The sequence below is a fragment of the Balaenoptera physalus genome (genome assembly GCF_965194825.1).
Source record: "Balaenoptera physalus genome assembly, chromosome: 2".
In the NCBI taxonomy this organism is placed as follows: Eukaryota; Metazoa; Chordata; class Mammalia; order Artiodactyla; family Balaenopteridae; genus Balaenoptera; species Balaenoptera physalus.
Window position 1 is genome coordinate 161,212,979 of NC_138883.1, and position 19,743 is coordinate 161,232,721.

Sequence of the window (19,743 nt, forward strand, 5' to 3'; positions counted from 1 at the left end):
CCTCTGTAGCTTTGAAAATGGGGTAACAGGAAGACAGTGAATTGATTCCAGGCCACATGCAGCACTCGAGAGAACAGAAATTCAGAAAGAAATGAGAAAAATACATGAATCTGCAGGATTATCATACCCCGTTCTGGGTTCAAATCCCAGCTCAGCTACTGTCTGATTGAGTAACACCAGATGGGCCACCAGACCCCTCTGGTCTCATTCCCATCAGATTTTCTGGGGAACGAGGCATAGTGTTCACTGGTAGGCTACACAACATATTTTGCATGACTATGTGTAGAAACAAGGAACCAATCATCTTTTAAGATTACTTCTATTTTTAACATCAATCAGTGTCCCAAAGCAATCCTAAACAGCCCTCTCTTAAACTTAATACCATTTTCCATTAAATAGCTCTTAGGACAATGAATTATAAGCTATTAAGTTTCCTTCAAATTCCCATAACATCTTGGCATTCCATTAGTTCTTCTGTAATGATTCTGATGTTTAAATTCTCCTTACTCCTTCCTTTTGACATCTCTAATTTGCTTTGCATGCGTTCTCTCAGAGCTCACGTCTTTGCGTTTTAAGTACCAAGATTGCACAAAAATAGCAATTCTGAATATATAACACCTCTGGAACATCTCTACCCATAGGCACTTAAATACAGAAACTTTTATTCAGAGAGCTCACACTAAGATTCTGCGTTATTATTCCAACAGCTCTGGAGCTTAGGAATAAATCGCATGAAAAGTGGGTAGTTCTGGGGTGATGCCAGCATGCCTCCTAGTGGACAGTATAAAACATTTCATTTTTAACGAGGTTCCGGCCATATTAATATGCAAGTCCACTTTTAACTTGCTAATCTGTGAAGGATGAGGTCCTCTTTATAAGCGAATACACGTGCTATCCTGTCTTTGGCTTCCTAAGCAGTGGACGGTGAATTAAGTCTTTCCTTGATGACGTGGCTCCACTTCTGCGGGCCCTTGTAGGATTCGATCGCTGAGTGCACTAGTTCATATTCTGGCTCCAGTGTCGCGCTGCTGCCCTGGGCCTGTGTGGACAATGCCCCTCAGGTTTTCCAGTTCCAACAGCCCCACTAACTGCTAGTGCTTCTAACTGCAGCCTCAGGCCTGTGAAGTTGTTACTGAGCTTCCTCTAACACAGTAATGTGCCTTATGAGGATGGGTCTCCATCTTCATGGAGATTTTGGCATCAAAATCCAACGAAGAATTAAGGTCACAGCTTTATGGCCCCCATTTTAAATCAGTTATTCTTTTATTTAGCATTCTAGTGTCTATCATATTGTTGTCTGTCTCTCTTTTTTTAGAAAACTACACTCGCAATTTCTTGGAAATAATAATAAAAAAAAAAAAAAGAAAATGCTCTTTCAATAAAAAGACAAAAATGGCTGAGATTGTGGCCAGCATGTTCTACATAATTCACATTCCTTAGGGTTTCACTTAGGTCTTTTTAGGAAGAAATGTTGCCCTCATTTTTTTCTGGCTCACAATTACACATTTCTTGACACTTTTCCAAATAGAGGCACTATTGGCAAAGGACTTTTTCACCTGAGAGGCCTAAGAAAAAGCTCTCTTTAACTGTAATTATGGTATAATTATTACATAATTATGTAATTATGTTAATTACGTATCACGACAGCAATTGACATTTGGCCCTTAGAAGTCTTCCTTTCTTGTTGCTTTAATTACAAGGGACTCTTACTTGCCCAGTTTTCATCTCATTTATACCTGCTAGGCTGAGAGACAGTCAGATGAACAATTCTATGGAGAGAATTGTCTCTCATTCATGGGCTAGCAGTGAATACCACAGTTTAGTCTACAGATTAAGGATAATACTAACTGATTTTTAAAAAGAAAAACTATGCGAAGAGTAGAGGGAAGGCCAAAGAGAAAGCAAGGGGTAAAAAAAGTTACGGTTCACACTCAATTTATACTCGGAAGGAAAATGGCTTGTTTATATATCATATAATTGGGAGGATCTACTACTCATAAAAAAAGTATATAGAACACTAGTACAATCTGATAGTTATATATTTTCTCCCAGGTCAGTATTATACTTAAGAACACAGCACTTCATTACTTTTTATACGTAAAACGTAAGAAACATTGCGTGTGATAATCACGAGAGAAACTATTTACGATAAGTTGTTCAAAGTGTTATACCATTTAGGGACTTCTCTGTTGGCACAGTGGTTAAGAATCTGCCTGCCAACGCAGGGGACACAGGTTTGATCCCTGGTCCAGGAAGATCCCACATGCCGCAGACCAGCTAAGCCCATGCGCCACAACTACTGAGCCTGCGCTCTAGAGCCTACAAGCCACAACTACTGAGCCCGCACGCCACAACTACTGAAGCCTGCACGGTTAGAGCCCGTGCTCCACAACAAGAGAAGCCACCACAGTGAGAAGCCCATGCACCAAAACGAAGAGTAGCCCCTGCTCACCGCAACTAGAGAAAGCCCACATGCAGCAACAAAGACCCAACACAGCCAAAAATAATAAATTAATTAATTTAAAAAAAAAGTTATACCATTTGGAAATTAGATTGGGGAATATATTATAAAGCTTATTTTGATTCAATTCTTGGGAGGAAAGATGAAAAGTTGATGTCTGCATAGCAAAAGAAGACAGCAAAAATGGAAACCTCAGCAGAAGTTCTCCACTGTCTGGGGATGCAATTCTTTTCTCAATGACCTCTTGGGACTTCGGTTACTATTTTAAGGTTCTCCAGTGAAATTTTTTTAGGAGAATTAGCTCCCAAGAAAGAGCTAGGAGGTTTGTTTGTTTGTTTGTTTTAACTTGAAAAGAGACAGAACGTACATACTGCTTTACAACTGTTGGCTATCAGACTTGCAGTCTTCTTGAACGTCTTTTCAAGGTAGTGTGCAAATCTTTCATTTTCATTTTCTTTTGACCCGAGCTGAAGAAATTCACCTATAAAAAAAGGAAAGTGGTCATGTGAGGGGTTTTTTTTTTGCTTGGCAAAAAAATAAGATTGAATAAAAAAGAAGAAAAGTCAGAATTAACCTACCACGCACCAAATCTTCAATCACTTGGGTTAAAATAGATACAACAGCTGTATTTCCAATTCGTGCCAGAGCTATCGATGCTGCAGAAAGAATTAAATCGCCAGCAAGGACAGCCTAGAAAAGAAGAGAAGAAAACCTTTCAGAGAAAAGTATCTGAGCATCGGAGCCAACAATGAAGTTAACTTCTCAGAAGAGAAACAGAATGGGAGGTAAGGGTCATCCTGGATATAAGTTTTCCCCCTTCCTCTTCCTCAGCAGGATTATGTTATAATCAGTTACAGATTTGGGATGCTGTTTGAACTGGATGGGCTCTCAGAGATGACCCAGTCTGCCTCTCCAGTTCAGAGCTGAAGAAATGAATGCCTGGAGACGGAAGTACCTGACCCTCTGGCTTCATCCCTAGCCCCAGCAAAATGTCACTGCCTTCATTTAGTTATGCTGGACCATTCGCTCTCCCACCAAACCATGTGGCTGTGCCTTTGCACTTACTGTTTCTTCTGCTCAAAAAAGTCCCTCCCCTTCATCACCTGGCAGACTCAGTGCAGAATTAGCTCAGGCGGCACCTGCAGGAAGTTCACTCAGACCCCTCACTCTGATCTTCTGTGAGCACAGCACCCCTTGGATACTGCTGTCTTCCCACATTTTTCCTATTTACCAAACTCCTAAGGGCATGTAGCGGGAATTATCCAGCTAGTACTTAGTGCGCACCAGTGCACGGCCCAACCCATGCTTTTCTCAATGAAAACTAAACCAAGGAATCTTGGCTCCAAGTTCAATGCTCTTAGAATGCTATTACACTGCCCCTCATTCCAGGACAAAATATTTTTCTCACTGAACACCAATCAATATTTTCCCAATCTTCTTTAGATTGTGAATAAATGTCTGCATTGTATTTGCAACTAATTATAAGTTATTCATGACCGAATTACATGCTGTACTCAAATACACTAATTTGCATACTTAAAGATATGGATAGGTGTTATAGAGTAGTTATAAATGATAGAGTTTGTGGAAGTTTAATCCACAGAATTTGCAACATAACCAAATTTTAAGTTTTTTTATTTGTGTTGTTGTTTTTGTTTCTGGCTGCATCATGTGGCATGTGGGATCTTAGTTTCCCAACTAGGGACTGAACCCGTGCCGCCTGCAGTGGAAGCACAGAGTCTTAACTGCTGGACCGCCAGGGAAGTCCCAAGTTTTTACTGTCTGTTAGTTCTCTAGTATCTAAAATTAGTGATGTTCAGTATGTTTACCAACTAATCATCATTTTATATAATGTATACTGTATAAGGTATCTTGATGTAAATGTAAATATACACTTATAAAGTCATTGTAGGACTTTCCTGGTGGTGCAGTGGTTAAGAATCTGCCTGTTAATGCAGGGGACACAGGTTCAATCCCTGTTCCGGGAAGATCCCACATGCCGCGGAGCAACTAAGCCCGTGTGTCACAACTACTGAGTCCGTGCGTCACAACTACTGAGCCTGTGCGCCACAACTACTGAGCCTGTGCTCTAGAGCCCATGAGCCACAACTACTGAGCCCATGCGCCCCAACTACTGAAGCCCGCACATCTAGAGCCCGTGCTCCACAACAAGAGAAGCCACCACAATGAGAAGCCTGCCCATTGCAACGAAAAGTAGCCCCTGCTCGCTGCAACTAGAGAAAGCCCACGCGCAGCAACGAAGACCCAATGCAGCCACAAATAAATAAAATTTAAAAAATAAGGTCATTGTACACATTATGATTTATAGGTACACACACATCCATCATCCACCCTACATCATTAGCAGCTGAGGGCTCAGGATCTCCAGGCTTTTGCCTCTTTCCTCTCCTGGTCCTGGGGATCCCAGAGGCCAGAAGTTTCCAACCTTTGGAACTGAAGCTGCCAGACTGGGGATGGCTGGGGTGAGGGGTTAAGGGAAAGAAGGGATAGGGACCCAGACAGGGGAATGAGGGTTCATGGAGGAGGTGCTGTACGAATGGATTTTTATTGGTAACACAGCAGTTTTGTTTAACGGGCAAAAAAGGGGAGACTAGCAGGTGGCCCCATGCAGGGCAGACCAGCCTTGCAGCTGAAAGAGGCAGGTGACAGTGGAAACACGGTCTTCCAAAGGAGGCCCCCGGGACTTTTCTGGTGGCGCAGTGGTTAAGAATCCGCCTGCCAATGCAGGGGACACGGGTTAGAGCCCTGGCCCGGGAAGATCCCACGTGCCATGGAGCAACAAAGCCCATGTGCCACAACTACTGAGCCTGTGCTCTAGAGCCTGCAAGCCACAACTACTGAAGCCTGCGCGCCTAGAGCCCGTGCTCCACAACAAGAGAAGCCACCACAATGAGAAGCCCGCGCACCGCAACGAAGAGTAGCCCCCGCTCACCGCAACTAGAGAAAGCCTGCGTGCAGCAACAAAGACCCAACGCAGCCATAAATTAATTAATTAATTAATTAATTAATTATTTTAAAAAAGGATGGAGGACCCCAACAGCAGAGGCAGTCACAAGAGGGGACCAGTCAGGAGAAAATCGTAACTTGTTCACTTAATCCTCCTCCTTTGCCCAAGGGCTCAAGTATAAAGCTTTAAGGACAGGCCCTGAAAACAGACACAGCCGACTGTAGGACATGTCATAGAGTTACCCAGGGCCTCTCCAAAATGAAACTCCACCCTTTTTTACCAACATTCTGATGTATGGAATTCTATCAACAGGACATAAAACCTTTTCATCTAAAATCGGAAATAAAAGGATTTAACAAAATCATGTGCGCTAAAGCAAAACCAGCATGTAAAGATAATAATTAAGGTATATTTCTTCTTTGAATACGATTAGAAAACAGGTGGGAACCAGGTATTACAGACATGTGAGGGAGGGGAAGGTATGGAGAGGGAAACCTCATTCACATTAATGTTTTGTTTGTGCTTCAAATGGGCAGGATGGCCAAGGGAGGGGCATGTGTGGCGGGAGATGCCTGCTCCCAGAAGGCCCGTGGGTCTTCCCTTTTTTTTTTTTTTTTTTTTTTAAATCTTACTAACAATGAATAAGCCACACTCTTTTTTTTTTTTTTTTATAGCTACTTTATTTATTTATTTATTTTATTTTTGGCTGTGTTGGGTCTTCGGTTCGTGCGAGGGCTTTCTCTAGTTGTGGCAAGTGGGGGCCACTCTTCATCGCGGTGTGGGGACCGCTCTTCATCGCGGTGCGCGGGCCTTTCACTATCGCGGCCCCTCCCGTTGCGGGGCACAGGCTCCAGACGCGCAGGCTCAGCAGTTGTGGCTCACGGGCCCAGCTGCTCCGTGGCATGTGGGATCTTCCCAGACCAGGGCTCGAACCCGTGTCCCCTGCATTAGCAGGCAGATTCTCAACCACTGCGCCACCAGGGAAGCCCGGGTCTTCCCTTTTATTTGCTGAATTTCATCCCCTTCCTCAACCCATAATTTAAACATCCTTAAACAAGATGCCACATTCTACACACCCCCTTCAAGAAATGCTAATAAAATAATGTGGAAATATGCTTTAAAATATACATGAACTACTCAATTATAAAGCTTCTGTTTAAAAAGGTAAAAGTTTCACAGGAGAACAGTATACCTCTGAGATTGATACAGATGTGTATGAATATATGTGTGTGTACATATGTCTGTGTATTTATACATATATATATATATTTTAGTTTTATTTATTTACTTGCCTTGAAACTCTTGCATGTGGCAGTTAGTAAATGGTTAAGCAATTAAAGTGAATCTGAGTAATGTAAGCCCCAAAGTAAAAGGTGTAGATTCCTCATGAAATATGCTTTTTGGATAACTACAAAAATCTCCTTCTTCCTTAACCAAATTCTATATAAAACTGTGAAGAAGCAGAAACACTAAGTTTATTCTTCTGTGCTGTTATCCATGATCAAACATCTGTATATAGACCAGACATGAAAACTATTTTGAAAGCTGGAAGACCACATTTGATGAAGCATATTTCACTTTTTAATGAGACAAATCTGAAAAATAAATGCAATCCAAAGAGTATGGGATTTAATAAGAAAGATTTAAAAAACCAAAAAGCCGTACCTTCTTTTCACCCCAGATCTTATTAACTGTGTGTTTTCCTCTTCGGGAACTTGCATCATCAATGACATCATCATGGACCAGGCTGGCAGTGTGGATCATTTCTGCAATTAAGGCTATGGCACGCTGGCTTGCTTGCACATTTCTAGTTAACAGAAAGCAATGCTTTTTAACAGAGACGCCGCCTATAACCTTCTCAGCAATCATCTTGTGAAAACTGGACATCGGATCTAGGATAAAGAATTTTATTTCTCTAAGAGAAACTATATAAAAACTTTGGCTTCCCTACACAGCCAATTCTATCATTTGGAGAACATTTTAAAAATGCACAAGATACCCTGCGCCAAGATTATGTTTTTGGGACACCACACTAAGAAGTAGAATTTGTATAATTAACAACAAAAAAAGGATAAACACCTGAGATGTCTGGGTATCTGGCTGAAGAATCATCTTTATGTCCTATAACAGTGGTCTTGGTCAGTTGGTCAAGTTTACAGTTAGGTTACAATTAAATTTCAGGGGTGGGTGGGGAAGATGGGTGAAGAGCATTCTAAAGAAGTGTATTAAAGAACCAGTGGTCACTGTGTTCAAAGCTTTTAATAATGTCTTAAATATTTAGTAAGAAGACCTTGATAACCAAGAGAGCTGGAATTCATAATTCCAATTGGCTACTGATATTGGTTACCAATATGAATTGATAATTCATATTGGAATATGAATTGATAATTCATATTGGAATATGAATTCCAATTCAAATTTAACCTGTGCATTAGAAATTTAAACTTTCATTTCCCAGATTTAACACAAAATACAGGAGAAACATTCCCAAGATGATACCTGGATGTGACTTTTACAGTTAAAAGGGAACCCCAATTTCTTTTTAATCATCATTATTCTCACCATCATCATCTATGGGAATTTTAAAAAACTGAATTTTAAGAAAATCAAACTGGAGAAATAACCAACTGAATTTTCTGAATCTAAAACAGAAGCCTGGCTCAAACACACGCTAATCAAATGTTTTATTTATTCCTATAGCTTACTTTTCAAATATCACCACGTTCTCTCTTAGAGGGGAGAAAACTGAGAGGGATACTGAAATGTGACTTTTTTTCTTTAAAAACCTAATCTGAACATCTGCAAAAGCCAGTGCTCATTCTAATTCCTCAGATCTAGCAGAAAGCCATGAAAAATGAACTATAACTAACATTAAAGATGCTGGAATTTAACTACAAACACTAAATCAGCCTGAAGACTATCTTCCCGTCTTGCTTTATATGTAATTTTAAAATATGGTGCTTTGCCAGCAACTCTTACCTAAGATTTTTAGAACTAAACCTCAGAATCTTCCAACTGCTTTTAGCCCAGAAATCAACTGTAAAGTGCTGCTCATTATTTATTAATGTCAGAATTATAACAGTTCTAAACACTTCTGGATCACAACACATTCTTCGGAGGAGGGAGAAGTAAAGAAACAGAGGGGAGGGACAAATCATCCTGTAAAACTACTTTAGTTAATGAGAAAATGGAGCTTTGGATGGCTTCCAAGAGCTTGTTCTGAATCCTTCAGTGAGAAACTCACAGACCCTATAGAAGGAAGCTTGGACCTTAAATATTTTTCAGGTAAATTTACTGGATCCTATCTTAATGCACAAGAAAGGATGTAGACTTTTACAGTTGTTTTTTACATAAATAAAAGACTATTTCTTTAGCACATTTTCTCAGTGAATTTCAGTCTGATGAAATATACACTTGCTACTCATTAATAGTAGATCTTACCTTAAACAACTGGTAAGACTTCTAAGCCTTTCTCATGTATTTATAGGTCGGGCACCACTTCCGTTACCACAAACTATGTCAGCAGGCAGGGGTCCTGCTGGGAAGCTGCAGTAAAATGGCAGTACTCACTGAGACACTGGAGTTTTTTGTAATTTGAAGATATTAAAACAAAGATTTCTTAAAATATTTTGAAATTTCATAGACTACATATATGTAAAAATGCCATTTTGTATGGCTAAATTGATGAAATCAGGATTCTTGCTTAGAAAGTTATTTGGCATCGTGACACAGCACCTACATAGGATAAACATCACATTTTAGATGCTTTATCATTTTATCTGATGTACTTTTTCCTGCACAATTAGCCTTTAACATGTGCCAGCTTCTATCTGGAAAATACTGTCACTACGTATCCACAGTACAGCATAATGGTCTGGAACCCAAATTTACAGATCACAGAAACAACTCACACTGTCTTGAAGATGAAATCTTCGAAGTACCGAACTGAGTCATGCCTTCAAAAAACTGGGCACCATGTCTACTTCCTGCTGTGAAAGAGCTGCCACACTTTCCCAACTTCTGGGAGAGGTGCTAAGAAAAACCAGTCAGGCGAGACAGCAGGAGAAAATGAGGCCCCGAGTCTCGAAAGGTGGCTCTGTCCTCCATCCTTCACACCTGCAAGAGCGTGCGATGACTCAGCCAGCCCCTCACAACAGTCAGGTTTTTCCCTCTTCATTAGATTTCAAACAACATTTTTATAAGGAAGAATTTCAAGCACAGACGGAAATAGATGGAATAATATAATGACCCCCCACAAACCCTTCACCAAGCTTACATGTGATTTAAATAAAATGCTTTTTCCTCCTATTCATACTGATATATAATGCCCAGTCTTAAAGAAATGACAAGTAAACCCCCAGTGTGGGAAAACCATCTCCAAAAAGAAAATCAAACCTTGTCAATGGGTTACCTTGATTTGCAACAACTGAGGGAAGCAGAATTTAAATAGTAAATGTGGTTTCACTTTAACAGAGACAGAGAAGGTTCTATTCCCAAAGCTACAGAGGTTGTATAAAGACCAGAGTTCTCAGGTGGGTTACAGAAGGCTCTTTCTATTTCCCAATGTTCTTCTGTTTATTTTCTTCTGCCAATTCTAAACAGAAGGTTTCACTTTGCTTGTGAGAACTCCGACAAGATTAGTGTTTCTTAAATATCATCTCTTGCCCACTGTGTCAAAATCAATACTCTTGAAAATAAAGACTGAAAATTCCTTAGACTTAGGAATTGGGATCCCTCATGATGGGGCTCAGGAACTGTCATTTTGAAGCAGCAGTCCTGGTGATTCTGACGCACAAAGTTGGGGACATGCTGCTCTGTAAGTGGGGGTATTTGCCTGACTGCAAGCCCCAAATGGAAGCTTCTCCTGAGAAGGGATTTGACACAAGTTCAGCCTCTGCTGCCCCCCTGCAGCCCTGCCTCTAAACCACAGGCATGACCTGAAACTTGGAGGCCCAGTTTAAAGGTCTTATGCCAACGACTCCCCAAGTCTCTCTGCAGCTCGAGGGCAGGAAGTCTCCCCTGTTCTGAAAGGCACAGTCACGGGAGGGTGACCTCCTCTTCTCTGACACTTCGCATCATCTCGAGTTTTAAAGGCACGAATGAATACTTCATCAGTTTGGTACTGAAGAAACTCTCTAGTTAAACTCTGTCTGTCTCTAAAATTCTTCAGGATGTGAACTGCATCTCCTAGTTGTTACCTGATAAAAGTACACATATTCAAGTTTTCAGTATGCTGAACAATATATCCATGTCACTTAAGATCCTATCTTTATCTGCCACTGAGCTGACTTGCTACAAGTTTGGGTCCCTCAACTACTGACACTGTGGAAAGTGTTCAGCTCTCCCCTGGGTCTGCGCTGCCAGATCTGGTGCATCCAGAAGCAGTACCTCCAGAGGGAGAGAAAAGCCCCAGCAGGCACACTCTCCGCACTCATGCGATAGGATGTGAATTGATGGGGTTTGTCCCAGTTTCCTGTGGCCCTGTGACAAATCACCGCAAACTTGGTGGTTTAAATCAGTAGAAATTTTCTCACAGTTCTGGAGACCACAGGTCCAAAAGCAGTTTCTCTGAACTGAAATCGAGGCATCGGCAAGGCCAGGCTTCCTGCAGAGCCTCAAGGAGAGAATCCTTTCCTCACTCCTTCCAGTTCTGCTGGCTGCTGGAGGGCCTTAGCGTGTGGCCACAAGCTTGAAGGAGCCACCTTCAAGTCTCTCCCCTCCATCTTCACATGGCCTTCTCTTCTGTTACGGCAATCTCCCTCTGCCTCCCTCTTTAGGGATACAAGTGATTGCATTTCGGGCCCATCAGATAATCCGGGATGACACCCCCATTTCAAGATCCTTAACTTAAGCACATCTGCAAAGGCCCTTTTCTTGCCATATAATGTAACGCTTACAGGTCCCAAGGATTAGGACGTGCATACTTTTGTGGGGCCATTTTTCAGCCTAACACGATTTCTTACTTTCACCATCCTCTTCTGCTGATGCGCAAATGTTTCCTTTTCAGTGATCTGATTCTTAAAATTACTTGATTTTACTTCATCTGTCTAAAATCTTGTTTCTCCACATTACTGACACGACCTTGAAGTGTCTCCCCTTCCGCAGTGGCGTCAGGGTTGAACGCGGGGGACAGAAGGCGTCCCTGCCCACCTCTCACTCTCGCTTCTCACCCTCTGCCCCCAGCCACTGCAGTCTTGTTCCCTTTCCCTGTATTCCTTACCGGCACACTGAGGCATGAACATCAAAGGTGCCTTCCTTCTAATGGACAGCAGAGTGCAGGAGGGATACCTGTGAGCTCCAACTTGCTTAGCACGTCATTTTCCTTGGTCACTGGCCATTCACCTTTGAAAACCCTAACAAGCGCACCAGACTACAGTGAAGACTGCCTTTCTTTGGAGGGAAGAGCGGTTTTAAGCTTGATCCTAACAGTCACGAATCCATCAGCAGTTTTAATATCAAGAAAAATAACTGACATTCAAGAGCCGCAGCTCCTGAATCTTTCAGATTTATATCCAGATAAAAATAGATGCCTGCAAAGTTGCATCATAAATGATGCAGGATTCATGCTACTGGTTATTTTCTTGCCACTGAAGAAACAGTGCGTTTTGGAAGCCCTGGACATGTGGAGAGTGACTCCATGATGGTATCTCAGACCTGCAGCTTATCCAGGCTGGCTTTCTCCACAGGATCCAGCGTGCAACAGAATAATGCAGCATTTGGGTTTTTCAAATTGAGCACAGCTGATGAACGTGTAGACGTTGACTCCTTCAGTGGTAGAATCAGCCTCCCCCTCGTGGTGGCAGCCGAAGAGTGAGCACACAGCATGTTCAAAGCCCCATAGCCGCCTTGCTCTCAATGATGTCCCCCTTAGGCTTGGGCCTGACCTCGCCCATGAAATGGACAACCACCTGGTTATCAAAGCCTCCTCTACCTCAGTAGGTATCCCTTATTACAGACTTTACATCAAGATCCATTTTAATAATGAGTATGGACACATCAAAAGTGCCATCTCCTAGGTTAAAGACAAAAATATTTCTCGTGGCACCAACCTTCCTAACCCATAAACAGCCGCAGCAGTAGCTGGCTCAATGATTCAGAACACACAGAAACCAGGAATGGTTCTAGAATCGTTAGTGGCCTGACTCCAGGAATCATTCATGTGAGCTGGTGCCGTGATGACTGTTTTGTTACAGCTTCCCTAGAGCAAGTTTTTGTAGTTTCCTTTGTCTTTACGACAATCACAAAAGTTACTTCTTCTGAATTTAAGATTTTTATCGCATTTGGAAGCTTGACCTATTTACTAATGTGAAAACTGCATCTTATAATCTCTTCTATCTAATCAAATGTCTGGCTTTGTAAACTGGACTAGTGGGATTCAATGCCACTTGACTATTTGTAGAGTCAAGATCAACAGATCTGTGCCCAGTATAACCTGAGTAGGCCTGTTATCCCAATCACTGGCGGTGATATCCACTTTCCAGTGCCAGAAGATTTCCACGAGAAACTGATGGTGTCAAGACTGATGATAAGAACAGGTGCCTTCTATGAGATCTGAGTAGGACAGGTTTGGTTTGTTTGAGACACTAATTGTGCTGTGGTCAATAAGCAGAGCAATTTCATAGAAATCTATTCCTTATAAAGGTCACTTCTGATTTGGATTCTTTGATAAGGTAAGTTCTGACCCACAGGTAGTTGGGTTTTGCTGAACTCTGTTGCAGGTTGGGTTCTCGGGAAAGCAGACTCTCACGTTTAAAGTACAGAATGTCTACTCAGAAGTGCCCTTGGGATCACCACCTGAGGGAGGGGGAGGAGACAAGAGGATGGGGTAGAGGGAGAAGTTTCTGCAGTGCAGGCCCATCCACAGCCGCGGCCACTCCATCGTGTGCTCTGGAGCTAGAATGGCCCTTCATCTGTCAGCCCCTGGATGTGGACTGGCTCAGGTGAGAGGATTCTCTGCAGCCGGGGCAACCCTTGAAGAGGCTGCGAACTGAAGGCTCTCCACCAGCAACACTGGCCCAGCAGCTGGGGCAAAGGGTCCTTCAGGGAAGGGGGATCTGGGCAGCGTGGCTCAGAATCCACCACAACTCTGTTTTCTGGACCTTCCAAGTCTGATTATCTGTTGTATGCATCCTACCTTACCTGGCCAGGTACTGTGGTTATCGGGATACATGGAAGAAAAATAAAGATGAAGCCATAAGGTTTTCTGGGCCATATTACCCTTTAAGAATATGCTATAAACCATGTATACCTTTGCGTGCAAACATACGAAAATTTCTGCGCACAATTCTAAGGGGCTCACAGACCACCCCCCGCCCCAGCTTTCATGGACCTCAGGTTAAGAATTCCCAGTGAAGTGATCTAGCAGGGAACACATAATGGACAACGGACAAGCTTAATACAGGAAAAAGAGAAACTCAACAGAAGGTAGTTCCCCCCCAAACCCATTTCTTAAGGTATCTGTTCTATTCTGTTTTCTAAAATCCCCTCCAGGATTACTGTTAACCTATTTAATACACATCTCAGAAGCAAGACGATGACGTCTAATAAGTCTTAGAGGAGCCATTCAACTGTGACTGTCAAATGATGAAGCAGGCCTCTCGCAATTCTGCCAACACCAACAAGCAGGCAGGTGAAGTAGTGGAACGGCTGCTGGTGGCATCAGCTAGAAACAGAGGCCTGCGTGGTCCTGCCCAGAATCTTTTACCTTTGCCCCACATTGTTCTAAACCTCTTTCAGCAAGCAAAATCACAAATGGCCCAGGCTCTCCCCCCGTTCCCCACCCCCTCTTGCTTCAAGTGGCATGGAAGTTAACAGCTAGATATCTGGCCTATTAAGAGCCTGATCCAAAAGGGTCCTTAGGAAGTAAGTATTCTCAAGAAGCTGGGGCTTGGAGAATAGTATCGTTAGGCTACTGTACCACCCAAATGCACACCACAGTCACGACTCACATCCCGATGCCTCCATACTGTGCCTTCAGCAAGCCCTGCTCCCGTCAGCTACGGGGAGAACGAAGCTGTAGCTAGAACATCCCTGGAGAAGGCAGAATTGAACTTCCTTTTTAAACTAGCAATGCCTTTTCTGGGTTATAGTCTCCCATTTTTTTCTGCAACCAACAGTTTATACAGTTTCAATGAGGTAAATTGAAGACTTTGACTCTGGGGATAACAGCTGACAGGATTTAAGGTGAGCAATGCAGAATATTTTCCTTCCCTTGTTTTCTGTGAGGGTGATGAACTGTATTGTGTGTTAATCTGAGAAATTAAAAATATAAACACACACTATCTCTAGACCAGTGGTTCTCAACCAGGGACGATTCTGCTCCTCCGGGGACGTCTAGCAATGTCTGGAGACATTTCTTGGTCGTCATCGACTAGGGGAGGGGCTGCCAAACACCCTACAAGACACATAACAGTCTCCGCGGCAAAGAATTATCTCTTCCTGAATGTCAGCATTGTCAAGGCTGAGAAACCCAGTTCTAGACCATGTGAGAAGTATTTCAAGTTTGGTTCAGAGGGAGCATTTCTGCTGCCCTGCCTTCCAGGTGAAGTGAAAGTGGTCCTGATGATGGGAAAACGGTCACTGTCAGCGATTTCACTGCTTGTTCAAACTATACTGTGAGCACCTGGAAAGTCTCAGGGTAAGTGGGCGGCACCCATGAGCATGGAATCGTATCCTGGAGCTGGAGGGGCACAGCAGCGTGGCGCAAACGGCTGCGGGCAGAGGCAAGCATGCGCTAAGAAGCAACACCTGACACTCGTTCTGACAGCATCCTTAAATTTAGTGCTGGCAAACCTTAGGCATTCCTTAAAGTGTTATCTACAGAGAAAAGGGAATGTAATGCAAATGTTCAACACTAGGGAAATGTATGAGTACGTTACGGTCTACTGGAGGTTACATCAATAGATTACATGATGTAAAAAAAAACTATGAAGACACTCCAGTAACATGGCAAAGAGTCTAAAAAATAATGGCAATGGGTCCTTTGTCGTTTTCCTTTAATATTAAAACACTGCAGTTGTTTTAATACTGGAAAAATTTACACATATTTGAAACATAAAAGTTGAAGACCGATAGTCAAAATGCCTTCTTTTAAGAAGATTTTTCTTTGGCACGTTTCCAAAGGCCACAGGAAGTCAGGCCCTGCAGCGGGTGTGGTGCCCAGAATCCAGGCCTCACTCATGACTTTATAACCATCAACCTTTGGACTAACGGCCGTGTGTACAATGATTACAAGTATGCATACATCCTGGTATTCTTTACTTCTGAATGAGAAAACTCAATGTGGCTTTGAAAATTCTTTCCAAAATGTTTATATGCAGCTGAAGTTGTTCTTCCACGATACTAAAAAGCATGGAAAAGGAAGATGCCCAGACTAGACTCCAGGGTGACCTTGGGAACACAAAGCTAGAAACTAATTACCACAAAGTGAATTCTCAGATACATGCTACTTCTTAAACAGGAGACTAAACAGTAACCTTGGGAAGGAGGGTTTGCCAAATATAAAACCAATAAAGGGGAGAAAGTAAATAACTCACCGGGAGTTATTATGATGAATATTACAGGCTCGGGCCATTAGCACCACAATAATTGGTCGAAAGGCTTTTCCTTTTCCATCAAAGTAGTATTCACACATTTCCTTAAGTTCTGTTGTAGATATGAATAGTTCCTGAAACAAAGTTTCTCTGTGTCAATACACCATCATAAGTGCACAGTCAGTGGGATTTCTTTCACAAAACTTTGATTTGATTTTAGTGTATTCATTTCAACTGAGAAATTCAACACTCAGTAGGAAAAGGTTCCAACGTTGTATGGCCACAAGCAATGCCTGGCTCGCCCCCAGGGGCCTCAGTGCTGGGGTGGGCACTGCTGCCGCCCCATGACTCCAAGAGATAGCAGGTGGGGGAGGAGAGCACCAGATGGCCAGTGACAGCTGGAGAGAGAAAGAAACAGGGCTTGTTGCAGCTTGGAAGATGGAGGGGAGAGGAGAAAGATGGGGAGTGCAGGAGCCAATGAAGCAGGAGTATCAGGGGCTGGAAGACGAGACGTGGCCAGAGAGAAGAGCAGGGGTCAGAGTCGGGCTCAGCCGTTACTTAGCCACACAAGCCAAAGGTTCATAGGGAAAGTGTAAGACATGGTTTACCTGATGGCAAGGAGCTTCCAACTGAGTTGGGAAAGCAAAATTTTTTAAAATGTGAAATATTCAGTGAATAATATGGTGGTAACTTGAACAATGCCGTACATTAAATGCATTAAAGTTCAAAGAATGGAGAGATCAGTGTGGACGAGAAAATCTGAACATTTCATGGAGAAGATAAGCTTTGACTGGGGATTAAAGGATAAGTAGGATTTTGATTTCTGAAGAGGAGGCAGAGCCTTCCTGGTGATGGGCACGTGTGTTTACTGTATCTGTCCCTCAGGGACTTGCTGGAGAGAATCAGAGCTTATGCCCTGGGAGCAATGGGAGCTACAAATGGACCCAAAGGACGTTCAGCAGGGCTCAAGTGAACACAGTCCAGCAGGCCAGTCACTCACTCCTTCAGTTACTGACTCAGTGCTAAGGACGATAATAAACGCAGAGGTTTCAAAGATAAATAGGACAGCCCCTTGCCTACAGGCAGCTCAGAGTCCAGATGGGGGAAGGAAAACAATATTGCGGGGGGACTGCTGTCGTGGAGGTAAGTGCAGCTGCTCTGGGAGCACAACGGGGGCATCTCTGGTTCAGGCTGAGGGCGGGAGAAGGAAAGCAAGGCTGGGGACTGAAGGCAAGAGACAGACAAGACGAGGAGGGCGTGGAGGGGAAGAGGAGGGCTGCGTCGAGGATCCTCCCCGGGTTCCTGGGTGGCAACCTCCAATCAATAGAAAAAACGAGAGAAAAAACAATCTGTAGGAAAAGGTAGCACTTCAGATCTGCCAAGTGTAAGACAGTCATGGACATTCCAGGGTGCTGCCCAGTGAGCAAAGTTTAGGAGAGAAAACTCCATCTGGACTGGAGATATTATGTGGGAGTCATAAGCATGGGAATGGGTAAACTGAAGACAGAGAGAGAAGAGGAGCAGACAGAACCCCAGGGAACGGCAAAATTAATAGGGGTGGGTTGGAGGGGACAGAGAGGAACCCAGGAAGCTGACTGAAGGATGGCCTAAGAGTCAGGAGAACGAGCAGAGTGCAGAGGCCAAGAGATGGGTTTCACAGAGGGGTTAGTGGTGAACAGTGTCCAATGTTCAAAGAGTCCGGGAAGATACAAACCAGCAGTGCCCACTGGATTTGGTGGAAGGAAGCAAAGGCAGTTTCAGAGGAGAGGCTGGAAAGGAAGGCACAGTGCGATGGCGGAGCAGTGGTGAAGGGGCAAAAGAGAGAGAGAGGCCAAGAATACTGGAAGGGAAGGGGTAGGAGGACACAGGGTCAAGGGATGGTCCTTTAAAAGACAACCAGGAAGAAGCTGGAGCATCCAAAATGGATCTGAAAGAGAATGAAGAGGGCGAGTCTGCAGATAAAGACAGGAGAACAGGGAACTGCAGGAGGAGTTCCTAGGGCCCCGAGCAGGCAAAGGGGATGGGACTTAACCAGAGGTACAGGAATGAAGCTGGAAAGGAGGGAATCCTGACTTCACTGAGGTGGGAGGGGAGGAGGCCGGCACGCAGCAGTGTGGGCTGCAAACGGCCCAGAGCAGGCGTTCAGGGAGTTCCTCCTTCACAGCCTCTGCTTGGTCCACTGGACAGGAAGTGGTGAAAACAGGAGAGTCGGGTGGGGGCTGCAGGGGGAAAGTGCAGAACCTTGAAACAGGAAGGAAGCTGACCAGCGGCACATGAAGATTTCTGGCCAGCATCTGAGAATCCACGTGAGGCTGGGGGCCACTGAAAATTTTGGGAAAAGAATGCTTAGCGAAGAAAGCCCTATTTGGGTCAGGCTGGCACTGATATTCAGAACTGGACAGGAAGACAGTAGCGGGAGTCACCGGAGGCTTCACAGCCTCACCAGGCCTGGAGCATGTGATGGATTTGGCAAGGAAAGGTCAGATGACTCTTTGGACGTGTACGTGCTGCCTGTACCTTTTTTTTCAGTTTCCCCATTCTGCCATCACCCCCCTCTGGATAGTAACTTGCACTGCATCCTCCATGATGCCCCACACTTGTTGCTCAAGAAACATTTGAAACCTGACATTTGGGAATCAAGTCTGCAACAGCACGGCACACATGAAAACCTGCACCGTTTGCTCATAATTCTAAGAAATCAACATTACTTTACAGTATCGTCAAAAATATCTTACCTTCCTGATGTCCTCGTACAGACCTTTCAAGTCTCTCCAGCCAAGGTTAAAAGGATCAGTGTATTTCTCACCACTCCGTGTTTTACTACAGCAGCACACTGCTGGCGTCATGTGATGGAACCTGGAGAGGCAGAAATGCACAGAGTGGAAGGCTGAGCGTTACTTTACTGAGATAACTTCACTTTTAAGTAAGAATTATACAGACCTATGTATACACATATACATATAGCAGAGTATGATGATGGAAAATTTAAGCCCAGATACTTGCTGGAAATTAAGCATGAATACAAAAAGGTCATTATAATTTAGAAAAACATAACAGAATTCTGATCTTGCTCAACAATACATCAATTTTTATAACCAGGACCCTGGGAACCCACAAAATCAAAGAAATATAAACCATGTTCATCGTGTTCTGAGTTTAAATTTTATACAGTTGGGCCTCCATACGTATGGGTTCCGCATCCGCGGATTCAACCAAACTTGAACTGAAATAAAAATTTATATATATAAAAATATATATTTATATATATTTTTATATATATAAATACATAAACACATAAAATTCCAGAAAGTTTCAAAAAGCAAAATTTGAATTTGCCGTGCTTGGCAACTATTTACATAGCATTTACATTGTATTTACAACAATTTGCACAGCATTTACGTTGTATTAGGTATTATAAGTCACCTAGAGATGATTTAAAGTATATGGGATGAGGGGCTTCCCTGGTGGCGCAGTGGTTAACAATCCGCCTGCCAATGCAGGGGACACAGGTTTGAGCCCTGGTCCGGGAAGATCCCACATGCCGCGGAGCAACTAAGCCCGCGAGCCTGTGCTCTAGAGCCCGTGAGCCACAACTACTGAGCCCATGTGCCACAACTACTGAAGCCCTTGTGCCTAGAGCTTGTGCTCCACAACAAGAGAAGCCACCACAATGAGAAGCCCATGCACTGCAACGAAGAGTAGCCCCCTCTCCCCTCAACTAGAGAGAGCCAGCACGCAGCAACAAAGACCCAACGCAGCCAAAAATAAATAAAAATAAATAA

General features: G+C 43.4%; 1 protein-coding gene across 13 annotated transcripts in view; it reads right to left on the reverse strand.

The window, feature by feature from the left end:
- PDSS1 (decaprenyl diphosphate synthase subunit 1) overlaps positions 1–19,743 on the reverse strand; it is a gene marked incomplete at its 5' end in the record, with an annotated part of 59,503 nt that overhangs the window by 34,960 nt on the left and 4,800 nt on the right. For 9 of the 13 annotated variants that reach the window (XR_014260525.1, XR_014260526.1, XR_014260527.1 and 6 more), the window contains 5 exons: positions 2,833–2,942; positions 3,040–3,151; positions 7,095–7,236; positions 15,965–16,095; positions 18,697–18,817. Coding sequence is in view for 8 of the 13 variants with exons in the window: in XM_082449762.1 (XP_082305888.1) it covers positions 2,833–2,942; positions 3,040–3,151; positions 7,095–7,236; positions 15,965–16,095; positions 18,697–18,817 (616 nt within the window). Of the gene's footprint in view, positions 1–2,828; positions 2,943–3,039; positions 3,152–7,094; positions 7,237–9,340; positions 9,468–15,964; positions 16,096–18,696; positions 18,818–19,743 lie in introns of those variants that run through there. The other 4 variants (XR_014260528.1, XR_014260529.1, XM_082449765.1 and 1 more) reach the window with 2 other exon arrangements.